The sequence below is a fragment of the Solenopsis invicta genome, chromosome 6 (genome assembly GCF_016802725.1).
Source record: "Solenopsis invicta isolate M01_SB chromosome 6, UNIL_Sinv_3.0, whole genome shotgun sequence".
NCBI classification, from domain to species: Eukaryota; Metazoa; Arthropoda; class Insecta; order Hymenoptera; family Formicidae; genus Solenopsis; species Solenopsis invicta.
In genome coordinates this window covers 18,467,289-18,482,601 of record NC_052669.1, presented here as the reverse complement: position 1 = coordinate 18,482,601, position 15,313 = coordinate 18,467,289, and the positions used below count along the sequence as shown (strand labels likewise).

Sequence of the window (15,313 nt, the reverse complement as noted above, 5' to 3'; positions counted from 1 at the left end):
TAATTCATTTCCGCGCATTGAAATTTTCGTTATAATTCCAGTAATTGTCGACTAATATCGTCACCACCCTCTCTCCTCATCTCTCGTTCTCTGTAGCGTCGCATTTGTACTTCCGCATTTATCATCCCGGTTATTCCACGTGCCTTCCTAGCCTTCCCCCTTATCTCCCCTCCCCTCACCGTTCGTCAACTCGTCATTATGGCGAACATCCTAGAAGCAGGGTGACAGAGGGGTCGGAAATGAATCTCCGCTACATCACGAGAAACATTTCTTCTCCAGTCTCGTTTGGTTTCTCTCGAAAGATACGGCCGTTTCGTCAATCTGGAGATACGTCCTTGATAACCCTTGGGAAAACGAATTTGTTTAGCCTTTGTGATCTTTGACAGCCTTTGGCTAAAAGAAAGAATCGCCTCCGTGATCTGAATTTTTAGATTAGATTTGAAAGGATACCGCATAAAATGTCAGCGCTGAAGAACCTAGAGAAATATATTGCGCTCCGCGTAATTGCGAAATTCGGCTAGTCTGACTTATAGTTTAACTAATTTAACGTTGACAAAGCGTTCGCGTTGAAGAGAACCGACGTTTCAGCGGAACGCAACTGGATCGCGTGAGATGCAGCGGTACTTCTCGCATATTGCTCGTTACTCGAATATTTTTATCCCAATGCTGCAGTGAGACAGATATTCGTTACTCGACGCTGCACTCGAAGAAATTGCATATCCCGAGCCCAATTTCGATGGTGCACCGTGCATACTCGTGCGACACTCGATAAGATCAATATCCATATCTCGTTGAATATCTTTCAAGGATTGCCAGTCAATATTTTTTGTTATGCCGACCCTTTTGCGCCGAATCGGATTTCTCCGGTCATCCTTAACGATATACATGCCCACTGCATAATTCGTTTGCCCCGCGAAACCGGAATGAAAGGAAAAAAAAACGCGGCTTAGTTGGAGACAGAGAAAGGGATCTTTAACATTTCATTTTAAGCTACGCCACTGTTTCGAAAGAGCGCAAACCTCTAAATATCATCTTCGTAGCAAATATCACTCTTAAGCGTATTTTAAGAGCAATATCTTTCAATGGATTTCCAGCGGGGAGTAATCTCCATATAATCCAGCAACGAAATGAAAGAGTTTGAGACATCTGAATTATTTATACTTAGCTTTTAAGATGGTACAGAGGGACCCTCGAGAGGGGACACGAGTCTCTAAGCTGTAACTTTGATTAGCCTAAATGCCATTACTTTTAAATGTGTCTTAAATAATATTTGCGACGTAGTAAATTGCGCATAATCCGGCGGCGGAGCGAAATATTTTAAAAAGTTGGAGATACCTGCATTATTTATAGCCAGCTTTTAAGACGGTGGTGTAGTGCAAGGCAATTCCCCCCGGGGGTACGCGGGAGCTCTCAAAGCTTTTGGTTAGCCTATTTATAAATCCGACCCTGTCCCAGTGCTGATACTTTTGCTACAATACCGCCGCGCTTCTCTACCGCCTCCGCGGAGTTCCCAATGCGGAACGTTTTCCCAGCGAAGAGCAGCGACGTTTCAACAGCCTTGCTTTTGACATCCACTCCCCCCTTTTCCCGCTGTTGGCGCGAGCGCGAATTTACACGGCGAATTTAATAACGTTTCGGAGAAGTAAACGCGAAAGGGTCAGAGATCGACGAGGTGTTTCGCGCGAACGAGGCGTGCACCTCTTGCCTTGATTTAAACATTCGGGAGGTTCCCCGTGACGAAAAATTAATTGCGCCAATCCAGGCGCACTACTCGACTCGTTCTCGCACGGCGAAGAATTCGTCCGGTGATTAATCCCTTGCAGCTCGTTGAAAATCAAAAGATTTCGATAAATGGCAGGCAACGCGATTTAAATTCGCGCCGAGGGCGCGAGACCGACGACAAATTTCGTCGGGGATCAACTTTTCTCTCTCACCGGTATGCTGGGTGGATCTATTAGAAGCAAGTCATCTATATATCTCTCCCTCAGGGTTGAAGGTATAAAAGAAAAAGTTCCGAGTTGGATAACTTTGAAAGGCGGCGCGCATTATGCAAAGAAATTTTTTTTCACAGGGACTATTTTTTTAATCCATCGTCTGGAAGCTAGAAGCAGTCTGCTATTAATTCACGCCCGTCTTTTCGCGCGCGACGGAATTAGACAGTTACGATTAGAGCTAATCCCGTCGCGTGAAATTCATTTCTGAATTTCAGCAACTTTATTTCCCTTTTCGCGTCTCCGAATTCCGCGGGGCCACCATATTTCGGTACGTTTCATCTGACTTCAGCCAGTATTTTGTGGCGGGATACTTAGATAGAGAGAGATTCCGGGGACAGCCTGGCGGTGAATAAAAGATCCTGCGGGGTCGGTATGTAATTATAGCATGCTCTCGGAAGGATGCGCGATGTTCATGTTTGAGGGCGGCTATTTGGGTCAGACACCGACTCGTCTTATTGCCTATTCTGACTTTGTCGGCTGACCTCAAAGATCCTTGATATTTGACAAATAGTCCTCGAAAAACACTGGGACGGATCGTAAGCCGCCGGTCTGTCCCGCGGGAGGCAGCTAATTTGGACGGACGGACGGGTAGATCGACATCGACGTCGATGTTACGCCTTCTTCTTCTTCTTCTTCTTCTTTCGCGGTGCCCTTTCGCCGTCAACTTCCGTTTTATAAACGGATCTGATCTATCTCCATGATCTCCTCGGGGACGTCAAGCGATGGAATCATCTTGCAACGAGCTTTTACTCGAATTTCAAGCATATTCAATTTTCAATATAGCCTGCAATTTTTATTTCAGCGTACACTTGTGATAAATACGAATGTATCAATTTGCAATCGATGATCTGGCGATCTAAAACTCACAGTTGTAGTGACATTCTCGCAACGCTAAACGTTTTATAGGGAAAAATTGCTAAACGCATACCGGTCGCCTAAATAGTGCCGTAACAAATTTATTACAATAAAAAAAACATAAAACTGATTTTATTATAATAATATTAATGTAAGATTGATGTAAGTGATGACACTAATAACTGATACGTGACTAAAAATATGTCGGGTGGAAAAATTTAAACTAGTTTTATCTCCATGTCTTTTTATTATTCTTATTTATTAAATTTTAAATATTTTTTTTAGAAAATATTAATACAATAAGTATTACTTAATAATTCTTTATATTTTTAATTATTTTAATAATATATAAATTCGATATTTTCAAAGGTAATATAATTTGGAATACTCACAAGTACGATTTAGGCAAATGGTCGCCTTTTGCAGTATACGCCTTTGCAAAAAAGATTCATAACAAATTACTTTATTATTGGTGTTAACGTAATAATTAGCATTAAACATCAGGTTACAATTTCAAACGTTTATCATTCGCAATCAGACAAATTAATACAAAATGGGAAATTAATTACTTAAATGGTACGCATTCAGTAATCCTTGTCTTAAATCTTATGGAATATCAAATATACCATCTTGTAGACTACGTAGACGTAAAAGATTTTAGTCCTGTAAAAGTGATTTGCGTGGATCAAATAGAACCACGTCAAAACAAATACAATTGTTATCTGAAGAGAATTATTGCATTACTGCTCACTCGCGCACACGCATTCAACCACGTCCATTTTCAAGAAAGTTACGTTTCTCACAAACGAAGGAAAGCTTTATATGTTAATAGGAAAATACGTTAATTGAGAGGCTAGATAATAATAGCTTGATGCGCTTTAAGTTGTCATCCCTTTCCCATTTCCTTATTCTAAGCTTTGTAATATAGTCGCAATATATCTTTCGCTTGCGTTAATCGCATCTTGAATAACGCGGAAATAACGTTAAAATGCAGAAGAGCGCGTGTATTAAAAGCTTCGTCCAATAATACAAAATTACATACTGAAATTTTCGTTGTAAGTTTTTGCGCGCTCTCTTATTCCACGCAAAACAATAATAGTTAGACAAATATAGAATACCGAATAATTTATATCGAGGTGATTAGACAAATCTAATTTTACTCGAAATTACATATACTTTCTCTCTCTCTTTCTTTCGTATTCTCTGTGTGTGTAATAAAATTGTATATTGTAAAGAAGGATTGACTAACGGTGCACAATGGTTCTGATTGCAGGAGGCGTATAGGAAATGGGTGTGCAGCTCCCTGGTGCCTTACTTTGCTCACGATCCGAAAGACGTGGAAAACTTGGAGGGCAGCTGGACCAGATTAAGGCCCTGCCGATCCTTTTGCCAGACCGTGGAGCAACGTTGCCCCTACTTCCTTCCGGGCGATCGTGCCCCCGCATACCCCACACAATACGCCGGCGAGCCCACTTTTCTTTGCAGAGGTAAAAAAAAGAAAGACAGCGGAAAAGAGAAAAGCGATAATCCGAAAGAATGGAGTAATCATTGCCGAAGTTAGTCGAGGCGTTCGTTCAAGTCGGTCGTTTTCTCGTTTAACGAGCCGTTTCAAAGGAGGGTACAAATGTTCAGTTGGCACCCTGCTTGCTTCGCAAGTCTGCGAAGGATAGTACGAGACACGGGCAACCGGGTATATTCGTCGCGCCGCATATCGGCACCTCCTCTCTTGTTCACGACGATGACGAACGTTCATTTTGGCGTTCATGTCGTGGCGCTAAGTCCGCGGCATAGAAATTTGCATGAGGATACACATAAGCGTATAAACGATCGCCGCCGTCGTGGTGGAGCGTCCTGCATAAGCTCCGCGAAACAATGCGGGCGCCTTGCGTCGGGGACGAGGGAAAGAGGCGTGCGGTACTCGTGTTAAATTATTATTGCCATGCTGCGCCACGCCGTGACACGATCAGTGACATTTCAGGCTCGTGCCATTAATTTTCCATTAATAGTACTGCGAATTCTTTCAAATTTTTATTCTGCACGCCGCCGGGCCCCGGGTGTTTTCGGAACGAAAATGTTTTTGCGCGCAGCGTTATTTCCGGTAGCACGATACCGGTCTCTCGCTATCTGACGTTTTGTCGTTCTGCCAGCATGAAACGCTTAACTGTCAGCCCCGTTGACTCGGTAATCTTGACTCTTTACGCTCGGTATTACGGATATTCCGATACGACTGTATTAAAAAAAAAAAAAAAACATCACGAGACGAAAGAGACAAGTTTGAAATATATTAAGAGATTTATCAGTTTTCGAAAGTATAATGCATAAACTATTAAAACAATGAAGAAAGGGATTAATGTATGATTATGCACATGTTTGTTTCTCTATAAGAAAAATTGTACAATTTTATACAAGGAGTCCCTCATCCTTTCTATATCACCGTGCAGAGCGCAAAGAGTTAATATATATTCGAGCATACATACGAATGTCCGAATCGTTGAAATACCTTCTCGTCATTTTCTATTTTTTTTTTTTTTTTTTTCTTTCATGCGTCGACACCGAGAGTCGTAAAACGGCGGAGGTGCGTTTGAGTATAAACTGCGTTAAATGGGACGCGTGCCGCGCGGTTATTGGAAGATTGGACGCTTTATCGGACATTTTTTTCATCCCTTTGCACCCGCGCTCACTAGCATTCCAAGATCGCTCGATGTAATCCCAGCTCGAATGCAATTCAACCCTTCACTTCTCGCTGTCGCATTTCCGTAACGACCAGTGGAAATATCTCTTTCTCACTTTCTCCTTTTTTTTCTTTCTCTCTCTCTCTCTCTCTCTCATTATTTATGTAAATACGTCTTCGCAGCGCGACGGATCTGGAAGGCAAAATTTTTAAGATTTACACCTGGCATAAGCACGCCCGGTTGCGAGAGATGAAATTAAATACGAAAAAAACTACGTGAGACGCGTAAAAAAAAATAAGTGGGAAGAGACATAAAATAAAAATAGAGAACAAATTTAGTTCATCGGACATTTATCTTGTTATTTGCGATGTTTGCTGCAATGTATAGAAAAAGAAGAAAATCTAATTGACAGATATGGTGGGTAAGTTGGTACGTCGTTGTGCGATTCGCAGTTCTTCGTAAGAGTCAATTGCCAATTAGTTGCGAACGAGGGATCGTCCTTGGAAAGATCGATCTTGGATTAATTGATAATTGGCCTTTACAGAAAATCTGGCGAGTTGTCAGCGGCTACGTGCCAACTAATCCGCTTTTAATCAACTAGATCCAGACTACCGTGCGACACACACACACACACACACACACATACACACACACAGAGAGAGAGAGATCTTTGCGCGTTGAATTGTTTACGGAATTGCGACTTTTTTCCGATGCTTTGATCCGATGCAATATCGCACATCACGAGTGCCTTTTTCTCCTCCTCCTTCTCGTCCATCTCCGAAAGGAATCATCAAGAAACAATTGGCTTGGCTGGCGAAGCTTTATATGTGTTCTCCACAAAATATGCCTCCTGCTACGTCCTTTCTCCGACAAATTCCTCTTGATTGCGAGGAGAACGACCATCGTACGTGTTCGTCCGTGCACGAGGTCGTTGGAAAATGCAATGATTTCAGACCCGAACATCCTCGAGACCGGCGAGCAGGCCGCGAGGTCATTGCACAGCATCAGTGGCGACGAGTGCTGCTTCCACGTATGCTCCGAGGATACTAGAGAGGGTATCTGCGTCAACTGCGAGGAGCCGTGGAAGCATGGCGATCTTGACGACCGCGGGACGGCGCCTCAATGCGACAGCCCCCCTCAGTCTGGTTCTACAGGTAGGCGCGGAAAGAACACTCCCCGAAAAATCAGGACGATTAAAACTATTGTGGGAATTATGAGAAAAATTTTACACATTTGAAATTTACATTTACAAAGCAAGTAATTTCCAAATATTTACAACTCAGGGTCTATTCGTAAATATGTATAAAATATGCGAATATTCAGATTCGCGAGTACGTTCTGTAAGAGATTTGCGAGAATAGAGCCCGTTATGGACAGTTTGGACTGTTTGGATTTGCCTGTACAATTTGACTCTCGATATCGAGAGAAAGCTGCAGAATTCACAGTGTTTTGTTCGTTTTTGATCGATATAATCCTCGTCTAAGCCAATACTCGATTATTCCGACCGCAGGTCCGGGCTCGAAGACGGTCCAACCGGAAACGTCCACGGTCAGCGGCGTGGACCAGGACGCTCCTTCGTCCAGCAGCACGGCGGCGCCTTCGACCACCACCGTTGGCCAAAAGGACACGGCGTTCTGCGGTAGCGGCCGCATCGGCTCGATATCGAGCGCGTCCTCGCCCGGCCGACCGAGCCCGTCGATCGTCCTTCAACTTTTCTGGCTCTGTTCGATCCTGATCTCCCTCCCCGCGAACGCGCTGCAGTACAACGCCGTGTCCTGGAGTCCCTCCGGATTCCTCCGCTCGATCGGTCCCGGTCTGCACCTTTCGGGCGCGTTCGTCCTGCGGAGGGTCTTCAACGATCTTCGCGTTTCCTTCAGTTCACGCTCGACCGGGATCTACCGGCTTGCCGTTGTGCGTTGCCTCCTGTTCGTCCTCGGGATGCCCGGACGGGCGGTGATGAAGTGCCGTCGTCGCGGATGGTGGTGGTGGAGATCCTGGAGGAGGTCCAGCAGCCGACATTTCCGCTGGAAATTCCTTCGTCGTTTCGGCCTCGCGTCCCGGCGACGGCGGCGGCGGCGGCGGTCGTCGTCCGTCTTGCGAAACGTGTCGATCACTGTCCTCGAGCTTTTCCTCAAGTTCGCGGCGAAGTGTCGGTGTCGCGATTGGTGGTGGTTGTGGCGTCGGTGGCGAAAGTGCGGATCGACAGGCGGCCGATATACGGAGCTTGTCCCTCGGAAGAAGATACGTCGGACGAGTCACGTCGGGGCGGCACGTCGACGACGCGGGAGAAGAAGAGATCTCGCCAGGATTCTCAGGATGGATGTCGCGAGTTCGACCAAATCGATATCCAGGAAGGACCCGCCATAGGGTGGCCAGCTTCGTTTTCCTGGATACGCAGGATCGTACGGGTTTTACTTCTGTCGCGGGCTATCCGCGAGAGCTTGTCTCCACGGTGTGCCGGAGTACTTGAGAAGCACGCAGACTCGATCGAAGCGAAACTCGATCGAGGACAGATCGACGTAGCGAAACGTCGGACGAAATACGAGGAAGTATACGAAGGATCAGGGGATGTCCCCGGGATATTGTACGGGTAGAAAGAACACCAGCACTGCGAGAGGAGGATAATGAGGAGGAAGAGAGGGCTGCGAAGGGATCTAAGGATCAAGTGGAGGAGCGTGGGCCAGTCTCGTCGACGCCTTCGGTTCCGCAGACTAGAGCAAAAGAGGGAGGAAAGGGAGATCAAAAAGAACAACTTCATCACAAAACAACAAGAACAACCGAAGGAAACGTAATGTCTAGAGCTAATAATAATGATAATAATACAATAATAATGAATAAAACAAAATAAAATAATAAATAATGAATAATAATATAGTTAACAATAATGATAATGCTGGAAATAATAATAAAGATTAAATAATGGAGTAAACGATATAAATATATAAATATATTATATATATAAAGAGAAACGATTGAAGAGTAACGTTACAGTAAACGATAGAATGATAACGATACAATTATTATTATATATTAAATTACGTTACACACGATGCGAGTGAGTGAAAAAAAATAAAAATATGAGAGAAGAGATAGAGTGTGCGTGCGTGCGTGCGTGCGTGTGTGTGTGTACGTATGTGTGAGAAAGGGTGATAAAAGATGGGGGAGAAAGAGAATAGATGCTGAATCCGATGAGAGCAGACGTATAGGTACACAAAAGAACACATACACATTGGGGTATAAGTCGTTAAACTTTAATGAGGCAACATTAAAGAAAGAAAAACTGTAGATAGGTAGTTTCTTCGGCCAGAGGAAGAGAGAGAGAGAGAGAGAGAGAGAGAGAGAGAGAGAGAGAGAGAGAGAGAGAGAGAGAGGATGGTATTTTGAACGCACGGGGAGAGGGAAGGGGTTGGGGGGTTGGTATATTCTTATATAGCCGATGTGGACCTGCTGCAGGGAAAAGGGGATGTAAAAACGCGGCACGGAATGATAAGTAAGCACGACGTTATCGATTATAATATGTGTTCGTTTAGACATTACTGCAAATAATAATCGTAAATATTAAAACACATAGACCTGTAACGAGAACTGAGTCGAAGTGGAGAGGGTGTATGCATGTATGTATGTGTGTACGTGTGTGTGTGTGGGGATACGTGTATGTATTATACATGTATTTGTGCGAGTGATAGGACGCGGGTTTGGGAGATAAAGGGAGAAGTAAAGGGAAAGCGGAGAGAAAGAGGAACAGAATGACAGGCTGAGAGAAATGTAGAAACGAGAACGAGGAAATGACGAACGACGCGTGGAAACATGGAACAAAAATTCCGGTGAGGGGTGGATTTGCCGATCGAGACCGAGAATCGAGAAGGGCGCGGAGGGGAGTCGAAGGGTATAGAGGAACGAATAATTTAGAATCGACTTTTTTTCCGTTCGTCGCGTCGGGGAAGCGAAAACACGCGAAATTCCGAGAAAATCTCTGCTTCCGTCCTGTGTTCCGCATCTCGAGCCTCGAATGCATCGCCTCGACGCGACGCGACGCGATGCGTTCGATTATCGGGATCGACCATGCGGAAGGCGGTGTCGGCGTTGAACAGAGTGGAGATTGGTCGCGCGGGATCACATTGGTGATTCGTTACACGCGAAGAAGTGTCGGGACTTCGATTTCCTCTTAGGCTCGTCATGATTTCAAGCGTCATCGATTTTTTCCCCTCCCCTTCGGAGTCTGCGACAGATTTATTACATTTCGAGCTCGAATCGATCGCGCTTTCTCCTTTCACCTGTTATATCCCATTCTTCATTTCGTTCTTTTCGCTCGACGACTCTTTTTTTTTTATCCTTTATTTCGCTCGATGATTTCTCTTGGAAGCTCGTGCGTTCGTTCTTGGGATATTTCAAGATGTAGCATCTAGAGATAAGATTGCTTCATTTATCGCGAGGGTAGAAAAATTGCGAGTCGATTTCAGGATGGGGGGGGGGGGGGGAGGGACGATAAGAATTAATTGCGCCAAAGAAAATTCTGAACGAACGCGAAGAAGGTCAGGACAGGCAAAGTTTAGCTGATTTTCGAAAGAGTAGACCGAAAACGTAAAAATCCTGTGAAAACAAAATCCCGTGAATGTCTTCATTGAATTGAAGAGATACGAAGTAGTTAAGGAAACAAAAGTGTACGAAGTTAAAGCCACTCGTACTAGCGAGCAAGGGAAGAGGAGGGTAAGGGGGTAGTGGGGGGAGAAAGGAGAAACGTCGAAGGGATACGACCGACGAATCGAAAAGAAAGCGAACGATGCCAGTACCGGGTGTAGTAACGAAAGGATAGTAGGATATAGTAACCAAAGGAAAGTCGAGTTTTCGAGGGGTCGTTCAGTTTGTGTAACGAGAGACTCGGTGTAACCCTCTCCCCGAGGAGAGGGAAAAAGACAAGAGAGACCGGCGGAAAGTATCCAACGGCACGGATGCACACATACACACGTGTACATGCAACCACCATCTTCGACGTAAAATAAAACGTAGAACGAGGAAGGAGGATGTCTTCGATCACGTAGTAGAGTAAGGCGCGGAACAAGAGGATGGTGTCTTCGATCATGTAAAATAAGAAGGGTGACAAGAGAGGGGAAGTTCTCGATCCGCGCGGTACAGCGCGGAAGGAGAGGAGGACGAAGAGAAATGGTGAGACGAGAGGGGGTGTAGGAGGAGGAGATCACACGATACGCACAAATTCGCCCACCGCCTAAAGAAGTCGTTAATTGTTCGTGTTGTTTCTCGTTGTTGAGCCGAGCGAAGCCACGCGAGGCCGGACAGAGCAGTGACGGACAGATGTAAAAAAAAAAAAAATAAATAAGTAAATAAAAGAATGGAAGAAAGAGACTCGTGAAAGAGAGGTAGCCTCCTGAGAAAATATACCTGTATATATCTGCCATCATGGAAGAAAACCGCGGACGGTTCGATTTTGCGGATCGTCCCGTCCTCGATCTTAGGATCACACACGCGCACATTCACGTCACACGCGTCCACACATGAATAAAAATAGACTGTACACACGCAACTCGTATTTTGCACGAGACACACTGCGGGAAACGTCTCGCGCGTCACACCTGTTCCGATCGGAGATAGAACAGGTGATTTGACTCGACGAATAACACCGCGACGCCGACGACTCTTTCTGATTTGAGGGAGGTAACCCCTTTGGCTCGCCCCCCTCTCTCTTTCTCTCTCTCTTTTTCTCGCATTTCCTATCTCACCCTCGATCGCGTAAATCTCGTGGAAATAATTGCGAAGAGCTTCTCGATCTCGATCGTTTATCTTTGTTTCACACATGTGAAAAACACATCTCGTTCGAATTTTGAGTTTAATACAGTTTTAAAGAGAGATACATTATTAACAGTTATATTTATATTTCTGTAATAATATACGTTATTTTTTTATATTTTTATTCAAAGAAAGTAAGCCTGTCACTATTAGGTTCGTTTAAAATTAATCTGTCAAACTGAACAATTTTTTAATGCAACATTTAACCGGGGCTCAAGAGGGTTCAAAATGAACGAACGGACGTTTCACAGTCTCGTTAATAATTAATACTACGTAAATTGTCCGACAGGCAAATACGGCCTAATTACGCCGAGAGGGCGAAGCTCCGAGGAGCATAATTTTGCAATCAACTTCGATCCACGCGAAGGGCCAGGAGGGAACGAAAGGGGATAGGAAAGCCGAGTCGCGCCTTCGTGCTGAGTCAGAGTGCGAGGCGTCGTGCTTTGATTAATCATCGCCGAATCCGATTATAATCTGTTACGCCAGGCTTTCGGAAAAACGTCCATCACGAGAGTCCAAAAAATTCATTTGCGCGATCCGTATATACGCGAATCTTATTTTAACTCGGAAAATCTATGGCGACAGATAGGCGAGTCGAATCAAGAGCCAAATAAACTAATTATTCTTCTAGTTCACTATTGGGAATTGATGTCTCCTTCGAGTTGCTTTTGTCTTAAAATTTCTGCGCTCAAATGTACAGAAAATATTTATACGTAAAGAATTACAATGACGTTTTTGTTAAAAATACTATCCTCCAGCAAAGAATTTTATATTACAAAAAACGAATTAATATATACGTGTTTAATGTTAAAAAATTATATTTATTACGCGCGACATAATTTTATCATGCAAGTTTATTCGCTTATCGTTACCGAGCGAATCGGATTTTTATGTGAAACTTTCCAACGTTTGTAAACAAATGTAGCTTGTTTCGAAGCTCTTTATTATCTCAAAAAAGCCAAGTAACAAATTGCTCGGGTACGTAACTGCGGCACGTTAGTATCTGTATTTTACGTACGCATCTATATTCATGTAGACGTAAATGCATCATATGGGCGCGGAGAAAATGCCGGGCGCAGAAATTGTTTCGGGTTGAGTTACGATCATCCATCCCGATCGACCGTTTTGCTATTTACTCAGTCTAGCGAGAACGCTAAAGAGTTCTCGTTGGGATATCTACTTTGAGAAATTTATGAACGCGCGTTGCGCGAGAAAATGCGCGGTAGGTATAATTGGAAAATGAATTTAATTTGATTTCATTTCATTTATTGTGCACTCACAAACTTAAGATATATACAAAGTATATGCACAAATACACGAAAAGGGTGAGGTTAAGTGCGTGCCGCACGCAAGTAAAATCCGAGAAAATGTTGCAGCGCTAATTGAAGAATCTAATTCAATTATGCGCATTCGTCGCAATTAGTTTTTTCTGGTAACAAGAAAGATCCACTTGTTTCGAAGAAGCGTGCGTTATGAAGTTAAAAACATGAATCGCCATTTCCATCCCGATTAATATCCCTATTCGGAGATATAAATATTTAAATATTTCGTCATTCGCGAAGCAAATGTGCTTTCATAAGTGTCATATGAGTTTTATATGTATCAGTACAATCGTCTCATATTACATCTTTTACTTCTTAATGAAATTTTATCACATATCTCTCTAAATGTGACCTCACAAATGCGTTGCATTATAGATGACTACAAATATTGCATTCTGCAATAGTTTCCTTTAAAAACAAGTTTGCCGTAGGAAATGGTATCGTTATATCTCATCTTACATGTTCGTTTTTATTTAAATGACCACGAATATTGCTCTCTGCAATAAAATAGTTTTCGTTACAAAGAAATCTCAATAAAAATCGGCATAATCATGGGATTTAATATAGTTAATTAATTGTGGTATAATTTGATACGATATTATAATTATAATTAATGAAGACTTAAACCAAAGCGAAAAATCATTATTAATTATAATTTAATGAATTTAATTACTATGTCCAATGATGAGACGAGTACACCGATTTTCTATACATTATGTTAATTTGTGAAGAAAACTATTTTATTACGGAATGCAATATATTTATAACCATATGGATCGCCATTTGCATCCGATGGAATTTAGAATCTAGAAGAATAGCTGTAATACGAGACGATTGTACTGGCACCGAGATATGTAAATCAGTAAAATTTAATTAAAGTGAAATAATTGTATAAAACTGTATGACAAACCTTTGAGGCTCCAAGATAGTCGGGATCGCACTTGGGATCCACTGACTACAAGTCTGCTGCTTTCGTTTGGAGCCACTCGTTCGAGTTATCCCATCGAGGATTAATCGTGATGGAAATTCTGACGTTTTACCGCAGAAATTTCTCCGTAGTTGAGAAATACATTTCGCTCAATCGATTACAATGTCTGAGGTCTTTGCGATAAGAACGGGGTAAGAAAACAGGAGGAAAAAGCGGATGGTACATGAGTGGGTAAATAGCAAACGGTGCGGCGAAAGGGTAGAGTCATTGCTGTAGGAATACCGAGGGAGGAAGGGTGATAGAAACGGGGGAGAAAGGGGGAATAGAGAAGGAGTGACAAGAAGGGTAAGTGAGAAAGAGAAAAGGGAGAGCGTGATCGTTGTCATCATCGTAATTGCAGGAAATCGTGTAAGAGAATAGGGTGTGCCCGTTGCGCGTCACGGAGGAAAAGAGAGAGGGAAAGCGAGAAGGAAAGAGGCATCCGGCTTCACGCGCGTGTTAATTATGTTGTTAAATACGTTGTCCAATACGTGATTGTTACTCATTTACACTTATAAGGTAGAAAATAAAAAAAGGTACATTCGCAGAGCATTCTCGTCGCGAAGAAAGAGAGAGAGATGATATATAAATGATATAAATACATATAAGAAAATATAGGTACTATGTATATGTGTGTGTGTGTGTGTGTGTGTGTGTGTGTGTCGTGCGTGCGTGCGTGCGTGCGTGCGTGCGTGCGTGCGTGCGTGCGTGCGTGCGTGCGTGCGTGCGTGCGTGCGTGCGTGCGTGCGTGCGTGCGTGCGTGCGTGCGTGCGTGTGCGTGTGCGTGTGCGTGTGCGTGTGCGTGTGCGTGCGTGTGCGTGTGCGTGTGCGTGTGTGTGCGTGCGTGTGTGTGTGTGTGTGTGTATATATACAAACAAAATAGCGAGCACAGGAATAAGGAGTCTTGGGAAAAAGATAAATAGAGAGATAAAGTGAGAGATGGAGGAGGAGTTATCGATCACGGGTGATCGAGAGTTTTCCTTACCCTCGAGAGTTTCCCCTACTTTCGATTTTCTTTCGTGCGTGATTGCATGTAAATACGTATATAACCGTGTATACACGCATGATGGATATACTCGGGTGTGTGTGTACGTACGTGTGCGTATGCGTGTGCATATGTGTGTGTAAATTAGAAAAGAGATGTTGTATACCTAGCGGCAACGAGCGCAAATGCGTGTGTGTACCGAGCGAAAGACGAGAGAAAGAAAGATATTACAGTGCAACGCGTATATATATTTCTTACATCCCGACATATATATATATATATGTGTGTGTCGGGATGTAAGAAACACGGCGAACGGGGAGGTAATCGACCAGAAAGTCCTTCGGATTCGTGCGTTTAACTCACTCCGATTTACAGATGTAACGGAGAGAACTCCTGATATCGAAGCCGATAGATTGCGTCTCGCGGTGCCCGTGAAGTCCGATTTGTTCTGAAAATTCTTGGCAAATGCGCTACAGTAGTCGAGGGTTAAGTGGACAAGTTTCGAGAGGTCAAGAAGATCGAGCGGCCTGGCAGGTCGTAGTGGAGAAATTTACACTACCGAACCCGAACGGTCTGGACTTTTTTCTCCAATCTATCTCTGCCTCCGATCCTCTTTGCAGGGGATGGATGTTAGAGAAACATGTCGATCGCACGTCAATTTACCGATATGGGATTCGCCCCCTCCGTGCTCCTCCTCTCTTCCGCCTCCTGGTATT

General features: G+C 43.7%; 1 protein-coding gene across 1 annotated transcript in view; it reads left to right on the top strand.

The window, feature by feature from the left end:
- LOC105204010 overlaps positions 1-14,181 on the top strand; it is an 81,164-nt gene extending 66,983 nt beyond the window's left edge. The window contains exons 2-4 of the mRNA XM_011172995.3: positions 4,123-4,336; positions 6,475-6,675; positions 7,032-14,181. Of these exons, the coding sequence (XP_011171297.2) occupies positions 4,123-4,336; positions 6,475-6,675; positions 7,032-7,888 (1,272 nt within the window). The 3' untranslated portion in view covers positions 7,889-14,181. The remainder of the gene's footprint in view (positions 1-4,122; positions 4,337-6,474; positions 6,676-7,031) is intronic.
- Positions 14,182-15,313: the final 1,132 nt, after the last annotated feature.